Here is a 14,769-nt window from a genome sequence, read left to right as displayed (position 1 = left end):
GGTAAAAATGTGGGAGATAGAGCAAATTGGAATCGAAAACCGTCTTCTGTGACGACTGAATCTTGAATCCGATTACGTCATATTGAATACCTGGTTCACACGAACACAGCGATATTTAAAAAACAGCAGAATATTATTTATAATATTTGACCACTTGCTAAATAAGGACTTTCTGGAGAAATATTATGTAAAAGCAAAGTCCTGTACAGTCCTGTACATAACATATGGTTCTTAGTTAGAGCAAACAGATGGTTGAGGCACACGATATTCGTAAGATTTAAGCTGGTACCTTTTGTCTTTGAACAGTCTCTTACTTCAAACATGCACTTATGGAACACATGATTATGTCGAATAAACTTTATGGTTTGCTGAAAGTATGTTATGTACACATGATTTTGTTGCAAGTTAAATTCGAAAGTATTTGCACCATCCATATCATTGAAAAAACAAAATGAATGGCAAACAGGTTTTAATAGAAATTACATGTTAATTTAAAACATGTTTTTAAAGTGTTTTTTGGCCTAAAACGTAATTGTTATATTATCTGTACAGGGCTTTTACAAAAAATATACGACATACGAGAAGCAAAGACGTTATACAGGGTTGTGGTTTCATTGTTTTCGAATATGATAACTCGCATGTGTTTTATGCATAATAACATTGTTGTACTCGTACTCGGTCAAGAAACAGCAATCGGATGTAACAATGACGATAACATTTCATCTATACATAACTACCGCCCGGCTGTTTGGTTCTTTGTTATTTATTGATTTTAAATATCCATTCCTTTATTAAAAGAACACATCAGTAAAACACTCTACACGTTTATTACTCTGCAACCGAGCCGTTCGTTTAAAAAAATCCAGTCAGGAAAATCGCAAATTGATAATGTAGAGGATGGAAAAAGTCATTGGGAAAAACATTTAAATGAACCATACTACCGAAATCTGACATTTGACTTCAAATGTTTAAGCATATTGCAATACATTGTGATGCATATTAGCTTGACATAATTTGAATTTATCATTATATATATACCAATGTATTTAGCAGTAGCGTACACTATTATGTATTGTCTTGTATTTATACATTAAATTATATTTATCTCTATTGACAACATAGATAAATGCAATGCTGTCTAATAATAAAACGAAATAGTTAATATTGACAATACAAACATTGACTGAACAATTTTTTTAAGCAATGAAGTCTTTAATAAGTGATTTTCTCTAACATACTTAAATTCAATCAAACAATAGAAGTAGGCAATATAAAGAAGTACAAATACACATAGCGTTTACAAAACAAAACAAACATATAACGCACAACTAACAACTCCCGGAGAGCTTTATATCCAAATCAAAAAAATATTACAAAAAAACAAGGTTTAAAAAGACAGCAACGTTGGATCACGAAATAAAGTGGATTACTTTATATCCAACAATTCAGCTATGTGCTGCTGTGTAACATTTCATGACCTTGAGGACGTAGTTAAAACAGTAATACCTAAAAAACAAATAAAGCAAACCATGGCACTAGCCATTCTCCGATCCGAAACATGACATTTGAAAGCACAAACGGCTACAGTGTTAAAATATTCTCATTTACCTGACCAAATAACATAGATTCTGAAGTAGAATTAAAAGTAGTAATTTAAAACACTTTGCTAGGTTAGTATGTTTTCAATTTTTCTATTGACAACAACTGAACTCACCGATTACTCTAACCAATTCGATTATCAGTTCTTGATTGTGTTCATTGAATCCATTTAAATTTGACACAAAAGCACATTAACTATTGTGATTTTGAACGCGAGCCATTCAATATAACGTGTGTATGTATTTAATATTAATGTATAACAAGTTTATTTTAAGTACATTTCGTGAAACTATTTTTATTTAATTGTATGCTTCATAAACGAAATTTCATTATTCTATGAAAAAGGTCGGCTGATGACAAAATGTATATTACTTTCACAAAAGTCGTGTTATTATTAATTATACCGACAAATATATCAACATATAGTCAACACATGTGTATTATTGAAAATTTAAGAATAATGTATACATTAATTTTTAATAGCGCTGGGCCGGTAATTAATGGCCATGTCGCAATCTGAATCGGGTAAGAATGGCACCCAACATGAGACCGAGATACAAGACAGTCTTCATAGAAATTGTAATCGTCCTCAGAGCACTATTTTTCTTTGTGGCCCGCATTTGTTCCTGGCTTCGTAAATTGCACAAAAGAATGTAACGGTAAGGGATTGAAGCGGGCTCAGAAATCAGCTGCGTAACAGCTCCAGTCTTTACAATCTTATATCGTATTCAGTGGATAAACGAGAGAACCATTGTTTGAGAAATTGACTTGCTACAAACTGTCCGACACCCAGCTAACGACAGCATGTACACGCATAAAATTTACTTTCACAAAAAGGAGTTACAAAAAAATGAACCAATTTGTGTTCGACATCAATTTAATAATATATTAAGTACACCAAACTGCCTCTGAAAGTGATGATGATGATGATGATGATACTGATGATGATGATGATGATGATGATGATGATGATGATGATGATGATGATGATGATGATGATGATGATGATGATGATGATGATGATGATTATGGTGGTGGTGGTGGTGATGATGAGCATTAAGCTTTAATGCATTAAGCTTTAAAACGGGGTTAATTACTTGTAAAACACGGATAATTTTTAACCGGACATGTTATATATTTTTGAAATTATATGTTAAATAGCAAACTATGGGCGGAAACGAACATTACAACTTAAATGCTGGTGATAATTTGTAAAGCTGCAGTTTCCTTTTGCTTCTACAGCCGTTTGATACTGCCAGGATTGAACCATTACTGTTCATACACAGGCTGATTGGGAACATCATATCCACTGGGTAAGTTCCGATTACGTCACCATCGACAGTTAGGTGTACGATACAATTCATCTTCATACTGCACACTAGCACAGTGCCACCAGGCCCAACACAGGCACCGCATGGTTCCTGTATGTTCTCATCAGTTACTCCTCTTGACGTGCCCTTCACGGTGTCGTACATGTACACTGTGTTATCGTGGTAGTCAGTCAGTACCAACGTGTTCTTACACTGAACATACGTACTTGCACTTTCACCAAACGTGTATGTCTTACTTGGAAACTCCACGCAATCAAAGTCAGACTCAACACCGTCCACTGTTATCATTCTCACTGGACGTGGATCAAAGATTGCACTCACGACCATGTTTGATCGCGTGATGCAGCATATTGAGGCGAACAGTGATGTAGTGTTTAGTTCAGTTATCAGGCTAATAACATTGTCCGGACTGACGAACAGGAGGCACACGGTCTTGTTTCCTACAGTAACTGCAAACTCATACTTTGATAAACATACGACGCAATGAGCAAAAGTCTTGAATTTGTACGGTATTCCTTGTAATTGGAGTCGCTCATTCAGTATGAGACATTTTAAATTACCATTATCTACGGCAATCAGTCTTCCGTCCGGCATGAAGTCCAGTCCAGAGATGAAAGGTTCCCTCTCATCACCTTCGGTCTGTTTTATATCCATAGACACGAGCTGCTGAAGAGTGAGCTCCTGGAATAGAGCTGATGTGTCGTCTGAGGAGGAGGGCGCTGGAAATAATAATAATAATAATAATAATAATAATAATAATATTATTATTATTATTATTATTATAATGATAATAATGATAATAATAATAATAATAATAATAATAATAATATTTTTAATAATATTATTAGTAGTAGTGGTAATACTACTACTTATAGTTATCCAAACTGTCCAAAGAAAGCGCGCTCGACTATTTTTCTGCTTTAAACGTATAAATGTTCTTTCTGTCGAGTGTTATGATGACCTCAAAGCATACTTGGTGCTAAATATCTTAAGTATTACTATATCATATGTTGAATTAAACTAATTAAAGTGATGGTGGTGTTGGTGGTGAGAATTTGAGAATATACTTTCTAAAACCTATAACTCGGGCAATACGTAGTTTCTCTGCAGGCAAATATTCAGCATTGTTATATCGGCAATGCTTCCTTTGTTGCTTAGTTAAGATATAACGTGCCATGTATACACTTATTACTGGGTTTGACACGAAGTTACAAAATAAAAACAAATACGAAATCAGTCTTAAACCAAATGAGCTAGCTGCCAGTTTTAAAATGCATCGCTAATATTAATGGGGGTAACCCGCTTCATGTCAGTATACCACATGTGTTAGTGTCCACAAATGCTGACCCTGCTTAAAGGTCGAAAGAAAAGCACCATAATGGCATAAGATGGGCATAGATTGGTGACCTAAATTATCTTTTTAATGTGGATGGAAAATAGAAAATGTTAAAAAGAGAAGAAAATAAGGACCGTTGACTTCAGAAATTATTTTAAAAACAAACTTGTAGAGAACTATACTATGCTTATACAAACCAAATATTATAGCTACGAGGTTTAAGAAAATGTTAAAATAATTTAAAAAACTGATTTTAAGCAATATTTCGCATATGAGAATAATGTTTATTTACTAATATTTTAAAAGTACTTTTACAACCTATGTTTACGTAATAGTTCATCCATTGGTATTTTGGTTTCAGACATCATCTTTTAAGTAAGGTTGCTAAAAAAGTCGGTATAATCCATGTGACCTACTGGGATAATTGAACCTCTAGGTTCTGATTTGAATAATCTTGGGACATGACCTATATTTGATGAATCATACCAGAACTTCTGATATCATTTTTTGCAGAATGGTTATTTATTAACCTTGTGACACCGAGCTTAGACACTTGTGATTCAAGAGCTGTGATAAAAAGATGCATCATATCCATTATACAATGCAAAAATATTCCAAAGATAATAAATCCTGGGTGTCGCATGCTTGACCATAAGAACTTCATCGAATATTAAAATATGGGTTTTAACTATCACCTAGACGCAAATGTTCGATCAGACGCCAATCCAACTTGGTCAGGGACAGTACGTAGATTTGGCATGGGAGAGATTAATGGCAGAAGGCTCAAATTGCTTGCGTTCGCTAGAAGCCATCAACTCACCCTGGTCAACCCGCGGCACCAAAATAAACCGTCCAAAACAGCACCTTGCATGCTCCAAGCGGTCAATCACACTACCAGATCGACTCCATACTGGTACCACAACTGTTTAAGTCAAGAATCAACAAAATGAACACATGACCGTTTCGTGGCGCAGACATTGGCGGTCATCTACACCATCAAGTTGAAGTTAAAGAACAAGGGCATCACGAATAACCCTTGCATAATATTTGACTCGGAGAAACTCAAAGACACCCGAGATAGCAGATATTGTCAAAGCAAGGATAGGTAGAAAGTTTGCAGCACTGAAAATCCTTGACAAAGGAATTGACACCATTACCACCGACATCAATGAAGTACTGGTGTCATTGGCCGAAAAAGTTATTTGGAGAGAACGATGGAAGAAAACACCATGGATGACCATCAAGATCATAGACTTTTGCGACAAAAGAACATAGCTGAGGCGTAAGAAGTACACACGCCTAGAATCTAGGTATCATCCCAGTGTATTACCTCAGCAGTGTATCACCACAGCATGTATATTATACCACCTTGTATATCACCCAAGCATGTGTATTATCCAAACATGTGTATAACCCAAGAAAGAATATCATCCCATCCCTATTTCAATCACTCGTAAGATAACCCTATAACCTACATACACAACATATTAAAAAACTATATCTCCAATCTAACTGAAGTTTGTTTAGCACACATTTTAAGTGTTTTAGGAAAATGGACCCGGGTCTTTACTCAACTAGCCCCAAATGATATTCAATACTGTATCTGCATGTTATAAAGAGATAATATTTTTAGGACAGACGCAAAAGTACACAACGTACAATAATCATTATGGTATTATTGTGCGAAATTGCAGGTAAGATTTAAGGGCCTTGGAATGCGGCCTCACATGATGATCCCGTAGACATCTGTACATTTTCGACATAATAAGTTTTGCAGTTAAAGTGAGATGTTCTTGCACCTATTTTACTTATAGCATGTATTGCATGCATACTTTATTCTTTACCTTTAAGTACAACTTAACCCAAAACTTAACCCGATTTGTCGAAGTTCAAAACGCGGCATAATCATGAATAAAGACTGGACAAAGTTATATTCTTAGTCAGTAAATGTTCATAAAGATCCGTAATATACATGCAACGTTTATTTTAATATATGTAGTGAATATAGAGTTATGCAGTAGTTACTTGCAATCATGAGCATTAATTTTACGCATGATGGGCATTATTCTGCTAAATCGCAGGCCAGGGTTATGGTACATGGTCAGTAATCTCACAAAACGACCCCGAACATATATGTGAGGATTAAATTGCATACCAAATATGTCGGCTAAACACATGGCAGGGGATGTTGCACGTTAACCTAAAGCAAATCTTAAAGTACCAAACGGGCATGATTCTGCCTAAAAGCAGGGCAGAGCGTTAGAAATTGGGTAGTGACCTCACCCAATGACCCCAAACATATGTGTGAAGTTTCCATTGACAAAGTGTAGAAGAAACAGTGATTTGTGAATATAGAAACCTTGAGCAGAAGCCGACAATGCTTCCTACGCCATTAGTTGTTTTTATTATAACAGAAGTCGTTACAAGCAGTGGTATCAGTAGTATAAGCTTGTTGAGTAAAGGTATAAATATGTCGCCTTATGGAAATATTTTCACCATGGCATTCTGTCAAGAAATAAGTTATTCTGTTGTAGGGTAGCCGATAGCGGTTTCCTCATTAGTTCAGCAAAATTTGTGCATAATATCAGTTTTGCGAAATGTGAAACACAAACAACATTTGTGTGTCAATCAAGTATACATCTGAACTTTTTATTTGAACAAGTAATGTTCAGCTCCTATAGAGCATATTGGTAATTTAAAATATCAGTCATTTTACGTCAGCGGTTTGTGTTAATTATATTATAGGACATTACAAAGGGACACTGTTTTAGTAATTCTTTGTCAATATATAATGTTTAAAGACAATTTACGTGAAAAATAGTATTGTTATTATATATTGTTAAATTGCCAAAAAACTTTCATAGAACATTAAGTTACATTTCAAGAATAGGGCAAGTCGATCTTGCATGCCCAAAGCGGTCAATCACACAACCAGATCGACTTCATACTGGCACCACAACGGTTTAAGTCCAGAATCAACAAAGTGAACACATGAACGTTTCGTGACGCAGTTATTAGCGGTGACCATGACTTCATCTACACCATCAAGTTGAAGTTAAAGAAAAGGGCATCACGAATAACCCTTGCATAAGTTTTGACTTGGAGAACCTCAAAGATCCCGAGATAGTAGATATTTGCAAAGCTCAGATAGCTGGCAAGTTTGCAGAACTGAAATTGTTGACAAAGGCATTGACACCATTACCACAAACATCAATGAAATACTGGTGTCACTGGCCGAAGAAGTTATTTTTAGAACACGAAGGAAGAACACACCATGGGTGACCACCAAGATCATAGACCTATGCGACAAAAGAATAGAGCTGATGCGAAAGAAGTACACAAGCCTAGACTCAAGGTATAATCCAAGCATGTGTATTACCACACCAAGTGTATCACCACAGCATGTATATTATCCCAACATGAATATCACCCAAGCATGTGTATCGTCCTAACATGTGTATAACCCAAAAATGTACATTATCCCACCATGTGTATCATCCCCGCATGTGTATCATCCCATTATTTGCATTATATACAGCATGTATATCTTCCCAGCATGTTTATCACCCCAACATGTGTATCATCCCAGCATGTTTATCACCCAGCATGTATTTAACCTCAGCATGTATATATCCCCAGAATGTATATCACCCAGAATGTAGTTCACACCAGAATGTATATCACCCCAGAATGTGTATCACCCAAGAGGGTGTATCACACCAGAATGTATATCACCCCAGCATGTGAATCATCCCATCAGGTATATAACCCCAGCATGTGTATCATCCCATAATGTATATCACCCCAGTATGTATATCATAACAGAGTGTTTATCACTCAAGCATGTATATCACCCCAGAATGTTTATAACCCACATAATAATAATCACCCCAGAAGGTATACCACCCAGAATATATATCACCACAACATGTATATCAACCAAGCATGTGTATCATCCTAGAAAGTATATCATCCCAGAATTTATCACTCCAGCATGTATATCACCCCAAAGTTTGTATCACTCTATAATGTATATCACCCCAGAATGTATACAGAGGGCCAGATAAGATGCGTATTTGCGTAAAATACGCATGAAAAAAGAAAAGAAAATACGCATGACTTAAAATTTTGTTGAGTATAAAAACTCCTGGCTAAATTCGGATAACGCATCGTGTGTACTTTCAACGCGTATTAGCCGTTTATAAATGCATATAAATTCATGTAAACATGACTGGTCCCCGTTATTGTGTCCACACAGGAAAACAAACGTAGTGACATAACCATCTATGTATAGAATGTGATTCCCGACCTAATTTACTCCTCAGTCAGAACGATATCATTTCATTTTGGCCCATGATAAAGGCCGATGTTGACACAACGGGCTCCTCGTTGCATTGTTGATAATCGATATACACTTACGGTGAACACATTTGACATCACATTCAATAAATCCCGAATCGTCCAACATCAAGCATATACTTTTTGCTATCAGTTCATCTCTTGTGTGGCACAATGGAAAAACCTTTCCTTCAAGCACTTTTTAAATGGCAGCCGAAATACACATATAATAAACAAGTTTGTGGGCCAAGCTAAGATTTTGATCGTGGCTGTACAGAACAGTGGATTGCCAAATCAAGACGGAAAAAGAGATTAATGGCTGCTTATAAGCCAAGGGCAAATAAAACATAAATACTGTTAAATAAAACAAAAGGGATTGCTTTATTGTGTAAAAGACTGCTTGTTATAGTGAGTTACCACTACATGTTATTATTAATTCTTATCCTTTGAACATAAATACTCCATAAATTATCGGATTTTGATTTTTACTCAGCAATTAAAAATTTCATGAGTGAAATACCCCTCGGCTGAAAAAATTATCTGGACCTCTGAATGTATATCACCCCCAGAATGTGTATCCCCCCAGAATGTATATCACCCCAGCATCTGTATCACCCCAGAATGTATATTACCACATAATATGAATCACCCCATAACGTATATCACCCCATCAAGTGTATCACCCCAGAATGTATATCACCCCAGCATGTGAATCATCCCATAATTTATATAATTCCAGCATGTATATCACCCCAGCATCTATATCACCCCAACATCTGTATCACCCCAGAGTGTATATCATCTTAACATGCATATCAATCCAGAATGTATATCACCCCAGCATCTGTTTCACGTCGGCATGTATATCATCTCAGCATGTTTATCACCCCAGAATGTTTATCAACCCAAAATGTGTATCATCTCAGAATGTATATTACCCTCAGAATGTGTATAACCTTAGCATATGTAACGCCCCAGCATGTGTATCACCCCAGCATGTATGTCATCCAAGCTTGTTTATTTCCCCCAGCATTTATATCAACCCTGCATGTGTATCACCCCAGCATATATATCGCCCCATAATGTATATTGCCTCTGAATGTATATAAACCCAGAATGTATATCACACAGCATGTATATCACCTTATCATGTATATCACATCAGCATGTGTATCATCCCAACATGTTTATCACCCAGCATGTATATCTCTACTGCATTTGTATCGCCCCACCATGTATATCATCACATTATGCATATCATTACAGCATATGTATCACCCCAGCATGTGTATCACCCCAGAATGTGTATCTTCCTGGCATGTGTATCAACCAAAATGTGTATCACCCCAGAATGTATATAAACCAAGAATGTATGGCACCCCAGAATATGTATCATCCCAGCATGTATATTACACAAGCATGTATATCATCCCAGCATGTATATCTACCCAGAATGCGTATAAACCCAGCAGGTATATCACTACAGCATGTTTATCGCCCCAGCATGTTTATCACCCCAGCATGTATATTTCCACATGATGTATATCACCCTAGCATGTATAGCTCCCCAGCATTTGTATCACCCCAGCATGCATATAAACCCAGCAGGTATATCACTCCACGATTATATCACTACAGCATGTATATCACCCCAGTTTGTACATCACCCCAGCATGTATGTCAACACAGCATGTATATCACCTCAGCATGTATATCATTCCAGGTAATATAGCAACTGAGCATTAATATCACACCAGCATAGGTATCCCTTAGCATATAGCGCCCCAGCATGTGCATTACCTCAGCATGTATATCCCCTAAGCATGTATATCACATCAGCATGTATATCAAGATCAGACAGTAACCTGTTTTTCTGATTATCATACCTCCACGTCCCCGATTTTGCAGACATAATGAAAAAAGTCAAAGTTATATCAGGCAGATATAATGCGGTGGTATGATAAATCACCTCAGCATGTGTATTGCCCTAGCATGTATATCACCTCAGGATGTATGTCACATCAGCATGTGTATTACCCCAGCATGGATTTCCACCTCAGCGTGTAAAACACCTCAGCATGTGTATCACCCCAGCATGTATATCACCCCAGCATGTATATCACATCAGCATGTATATCCCCTTAGCATGTGTATAACACAGCATGAATATCCCCTAAGCATCTATATCCACCAAGCATATGTATTACTCTAGCGAACTTGTGTATTATCTGCGTGTCTCGAAAATTTGCTTTGTTAACATTATTTAATATTAGGCAAGTATATAGACAGCACAAAGTAAAACAATATATTAAAAACGAGATAATGCAACGGCTCATTATCTAGTCATAGAAACAGGATGATATATAAAAAACATTGTAAGATATATTGGATTTTGTACTAATTATCGCCCGGCTTACTTAATAACAATGATTATTATGTTTACTCATACGTCTTCAATATTCCGATTTGAGAAAACAACACTTTAAACGTTATCATTGTACTTGGACTAAACAAATATCAAATTTATGAAATCACCATTAGTAGTTGATATAAATAGACTTCTGACATTTATTTACTGCGCAAACAAATTTTCGGTTTACTCATACTGTCATATTGTAAGAACTTTTTGTTCATATATTATATGCACTTAACTTGAATCAATCAACTATACAACCCCAGCATTTGTATCACCCCACCATATGTATTACCATATGATCATATTACATAGCTCCAAATCATTGCATCATTGCAGCAATAGAAAACCACGAAGCTTTGACATATTTAAGAATTCGTTGTATAATGATATGGTTCATTTCTTGAACAAATGTCGAGTCGCGGAGATAAGACTGTTAGGGTGACTGAATATGAAACTAACAATTGTGTATACTGTGTCATATATTTACCGGGTTCATTTGTCTGGACAGGTAGAGGATTCATAATCGCGTTTTTGATAGCTTTCTCGTTTTCGAGAAGTGTTGATAACTCCGCCTGATAGGACACTGGCGTCCTTGAGAAAATCTGCCTTTTTACTTGTTCATTTATGGACGTTTCGATCCTTTTCTGACTTTGTTCAACTTGTTTTGCAAACAAATACATTTGCACGGGTGTTTTGTGATCGGATATAAACATAGATGATAAGCGATTGATCTCTTTCTTGATATTTGTAAAGGATTCTTGTGTTGTTAGTATTCTTATCAGCTCCTTAGCCTTAAATGAACTTGCCTCAATATAGGCCGTGTTGTTCTTTTGGTCAATCAGTTTGTTGATACGGTGTTTCATTTCATCAACTTTATCTATTGTTTTGGAAATGTTTGCTATCCAATCATTCAATTTGTTCTCAGAAGTTTTACAGTCTGCTATAATGTTGTCAGTAGCTGATTCCATTATTTTCAATGTCTTCTTCAATGTCTGATACTTTTCTTCGGCTACACTTGCTATTTCATAAACATGATCAAATTTCCGATGCATTAACACACAGGTACTACAACAAAGCTTGTCATGGTCTTCACAGTAAAACTCAATCTTCATGCCGTGCTCTTCGCATATGTCTGAACCTCTCATCTCCGCGACCACCGATGCTGTATTCATGTCCAGAATACTAACAAGTTCATGCTTTCCTGGTCTATATATAGTATGAGGTTTTTTGCACTCATCACAAAGTAGCTCCTTACACTCCTTGCAAAACACGGTAGCGTCGTTTGAAGACTCGTTTCTGACACAGGGCTCGCAAGGTCGTACAACACATTCGGTGGTATCTTCGATTGCAGCATCTTGGCTGGAACTGGTTTGTCCACCAGTTGCCATTTCATAAGTAATAGTTAAGAGAAAATAGTCTACTTTCGTTTTCGAAACTAAACATCTACTTTCGATTTCCGAACCAATATTTTGTAATAAATCCAGCATGTACAAACTGTTTAAGGAAAACTATAATTCCTTTTACTCGATAAAAAAAGCTTCGACACAATTAGTGTAATGATAATTACTATTATACTTAATTAAATTATCTAAACCAATCAAATATCCACACATGTAAAGTTGACAAAGCACTTTCGTGGGCTATCCAATATCTTCGGTATATTTTAACCTGGTACCCGACTCGTACATAGATTTTTTATCTTGGCTTGATACTGATAAAGCGTGACCCGACTGTGTTATGATTTAAATAAGGCTTTAAACGACTCGTTGAAAAAGAAATTGGTGTTTAAAGTTTGTTAAACAAGTCAAGCATATATTTGGAATAATGAATGCCACTTATCGAATAGCTTGAGCGATACAACTCGGTTTATTAGTTTGTTTTTTTAACGTCATACCAGTGTCACGTGCATTGTACAAATTAACAATAACATGTTTTACAAACTATTTATAATTATCCATATCGATGCATAATCGTCCGTAATGCACGAACACGATTGTTTGTAATAACTTCTCAGTAATGAGTGTTATTTTGCGTATTAACATATAATGTACCAGTTGTAATTCAGAAGTAATCGGACTGCGGTTGTTATTGTTTAACCAATTATACATAGTAACAAACAATAGGGTCAATCCGGGTAATGTCGGACAGTCAGTCAACTTCGGACAATTTGTATATAAAGCAACGCAATGTGTATTTTCAAGATAACGGTTCAGATTAAACCATTTTTGAAGTTAACAATGGATAAACTGTATGTCTAAAAATACAATGTGACGTAATATACAGTGTTTTTTCGTAAATTCTGGTAATTAGAGCAAATTATAATACTATCCAAGTTCCCACTGATTCTTTTAAATTTAGTAGTACCCAACATTGTCCCACGTATTTTACAATCGCGAAACCAGAACAACATAGCTAGGTGCAGCTTTTTGGCGAGGAGAGTTCCTGTAAAAACATACCCGATCGAAACTATAGCCAAAAAAATCATACTTAAACTTTGAATAAGATAATCTTAAAAATAATCGTTGGTATGCTAAAAACAACAAATATAATATATGTACACTTACAACAACAATTGGCAGCCGGAGACATTCTACCGGATACAGTACTTCAAAATGACGGTTCGTTTAATGTCAGTTTCCAATTAATCTAAAGCAAAAACTACTTTTTCAACTGTTGAAACACGTGACTGTATGCCTTCATCAAATCGGACACTGTGCTACAAAAGAAAATCCAAGGCAACTAGGTCGTGTTATCAGGTTGATCATTTATATTAAATAATCGGCGGTATTGGATTGTGAATTGTCGTGGGGAAGTGTAATAGCACTCATTTCTATGTCATGCCGAACGCACCAAATCGCAATACATGTTGCAATATTAAGAAAACGTGCGCATGGGCGAAACATCTTAATAGTTATTAAATTAAAACATTTTATGAATTGCACTTGTTTCGGTACTAGTTTTTGTATTTTACATAACAAATAATTCGACAAATATATATCTTAAGGTGATGCACCCATACCTTAGACGGCCTATAATGCACCGATAATACATTGCCTCTGAAGACATCTTCTTATCCCTGTGCATCGTTAGGCAATTTCGTCGGTCTCAACATAATGCACGCGTCAGGCGAGTAGCAGACCACCATTCCCTTATGGACCTATTGAATCTGAATCTGAAGAAGAATTGGACAGGGGGTCCATCTAACACCATAATTAAAACACAGCTAAAATGACAGAAACAAACAAGCAAGAAGAGTTAAAGGTCACTCTATCTGTCAACAAGATCCAAGTCCCACAGCAGGGTCTAGACGAAGAGACGTTTTGGAGACTGAAAGAAGCACTGACGTCAACATGTGACTAAGTTCTGGGTCAAGATTCACCTACAAGGAGTGTAAATCAGAAAAGACGATATGTAACTTTGAACAAAGGAGACTAAAAACAAATATAAACAATAGTAGAACAAGAGCAGCAAAAGCACAAGAAGAGTACACAAAAGCAAGTAGGAACGTCAAACAATCAATTAGAGCAGATAAGCGGACCGAATTATGTAGAAACGCTTGCAACAGGAGAAGTATTGGCAGCCCACCAGAATATAACCAACAAATCTGTATTCCAAAACCAAGAGAATAGCAGGAATGTTTGGCAAGCCAGAGGGGCCAGTAATTAACAAAAACGAAGAGGTGATAGCAGGTGACGAAGGGCAGAAGTAAAGTGTGGTCGAACACTTCCAGGAGCTATTCAACATTCCAT

The 14,769-nt window shown here is 36.2% G+C and overlaps 1 protein-coding gene across 2 annotated transcripts; it reads right to left on the bottom strand.

Annotated features, from left to right (window-relative positions):
• Positions 1–527: 527 nt before the first annotated feature.
• On the bottom strand, positions 528–13,699 carry LOC127835031 (uncharacterized). 2 transcript variants are annotated; one of them, XM_052361221.1, is made up of 2 exons: positions 13,585–13,699; positions 528–3,649 (listed from the first exon to the last, which is right to left on the bottom strand). In XM_052361221.1, exons 1-2 carry the CDS (start codon positions 13,607–13,609, stop codon positions 2,784–2,786), a joined length of 891 nt encoding a protein of 296 aa, XP_052217181.1. In that variant the 5' UTR covers positions 13,610–13,699; the 3' UTR covers positions 528–2,783. The 2 variants fall into 2 exon arrangements, with proteins under 2 accessions (XP_052217181.1, XP_052217180.1); XM_052361220.1 differs by lacking the exon at positions 13,585–13,699 and adding an exon at positions 11,508–12,685.
• Between the last annotated feature and the right edge of the window lie 1,070 nt (positions 13,700–14,769).

This window comes from Dreissena polymorpha, chromosome 6 (genome assembly GCF_020536995.1).
Source record: "Dreissena polymorpha isolate Duluth1 chromosome 6, UMN_Dpol_1.0, whole genome shotgun sequence".
Classification (NCBI taxonomy): Eukaryota; Metazoa; Mollusca; class Bivalvia; order Myida; family Dreissenidae; genus Dreissena; species Dreissena polymorpha.
The sequence above is the reverse complement of the archived record's forward strand: the minus strand, read 5'-3'. Positions and strand labels throughout refer to the sequence as shown.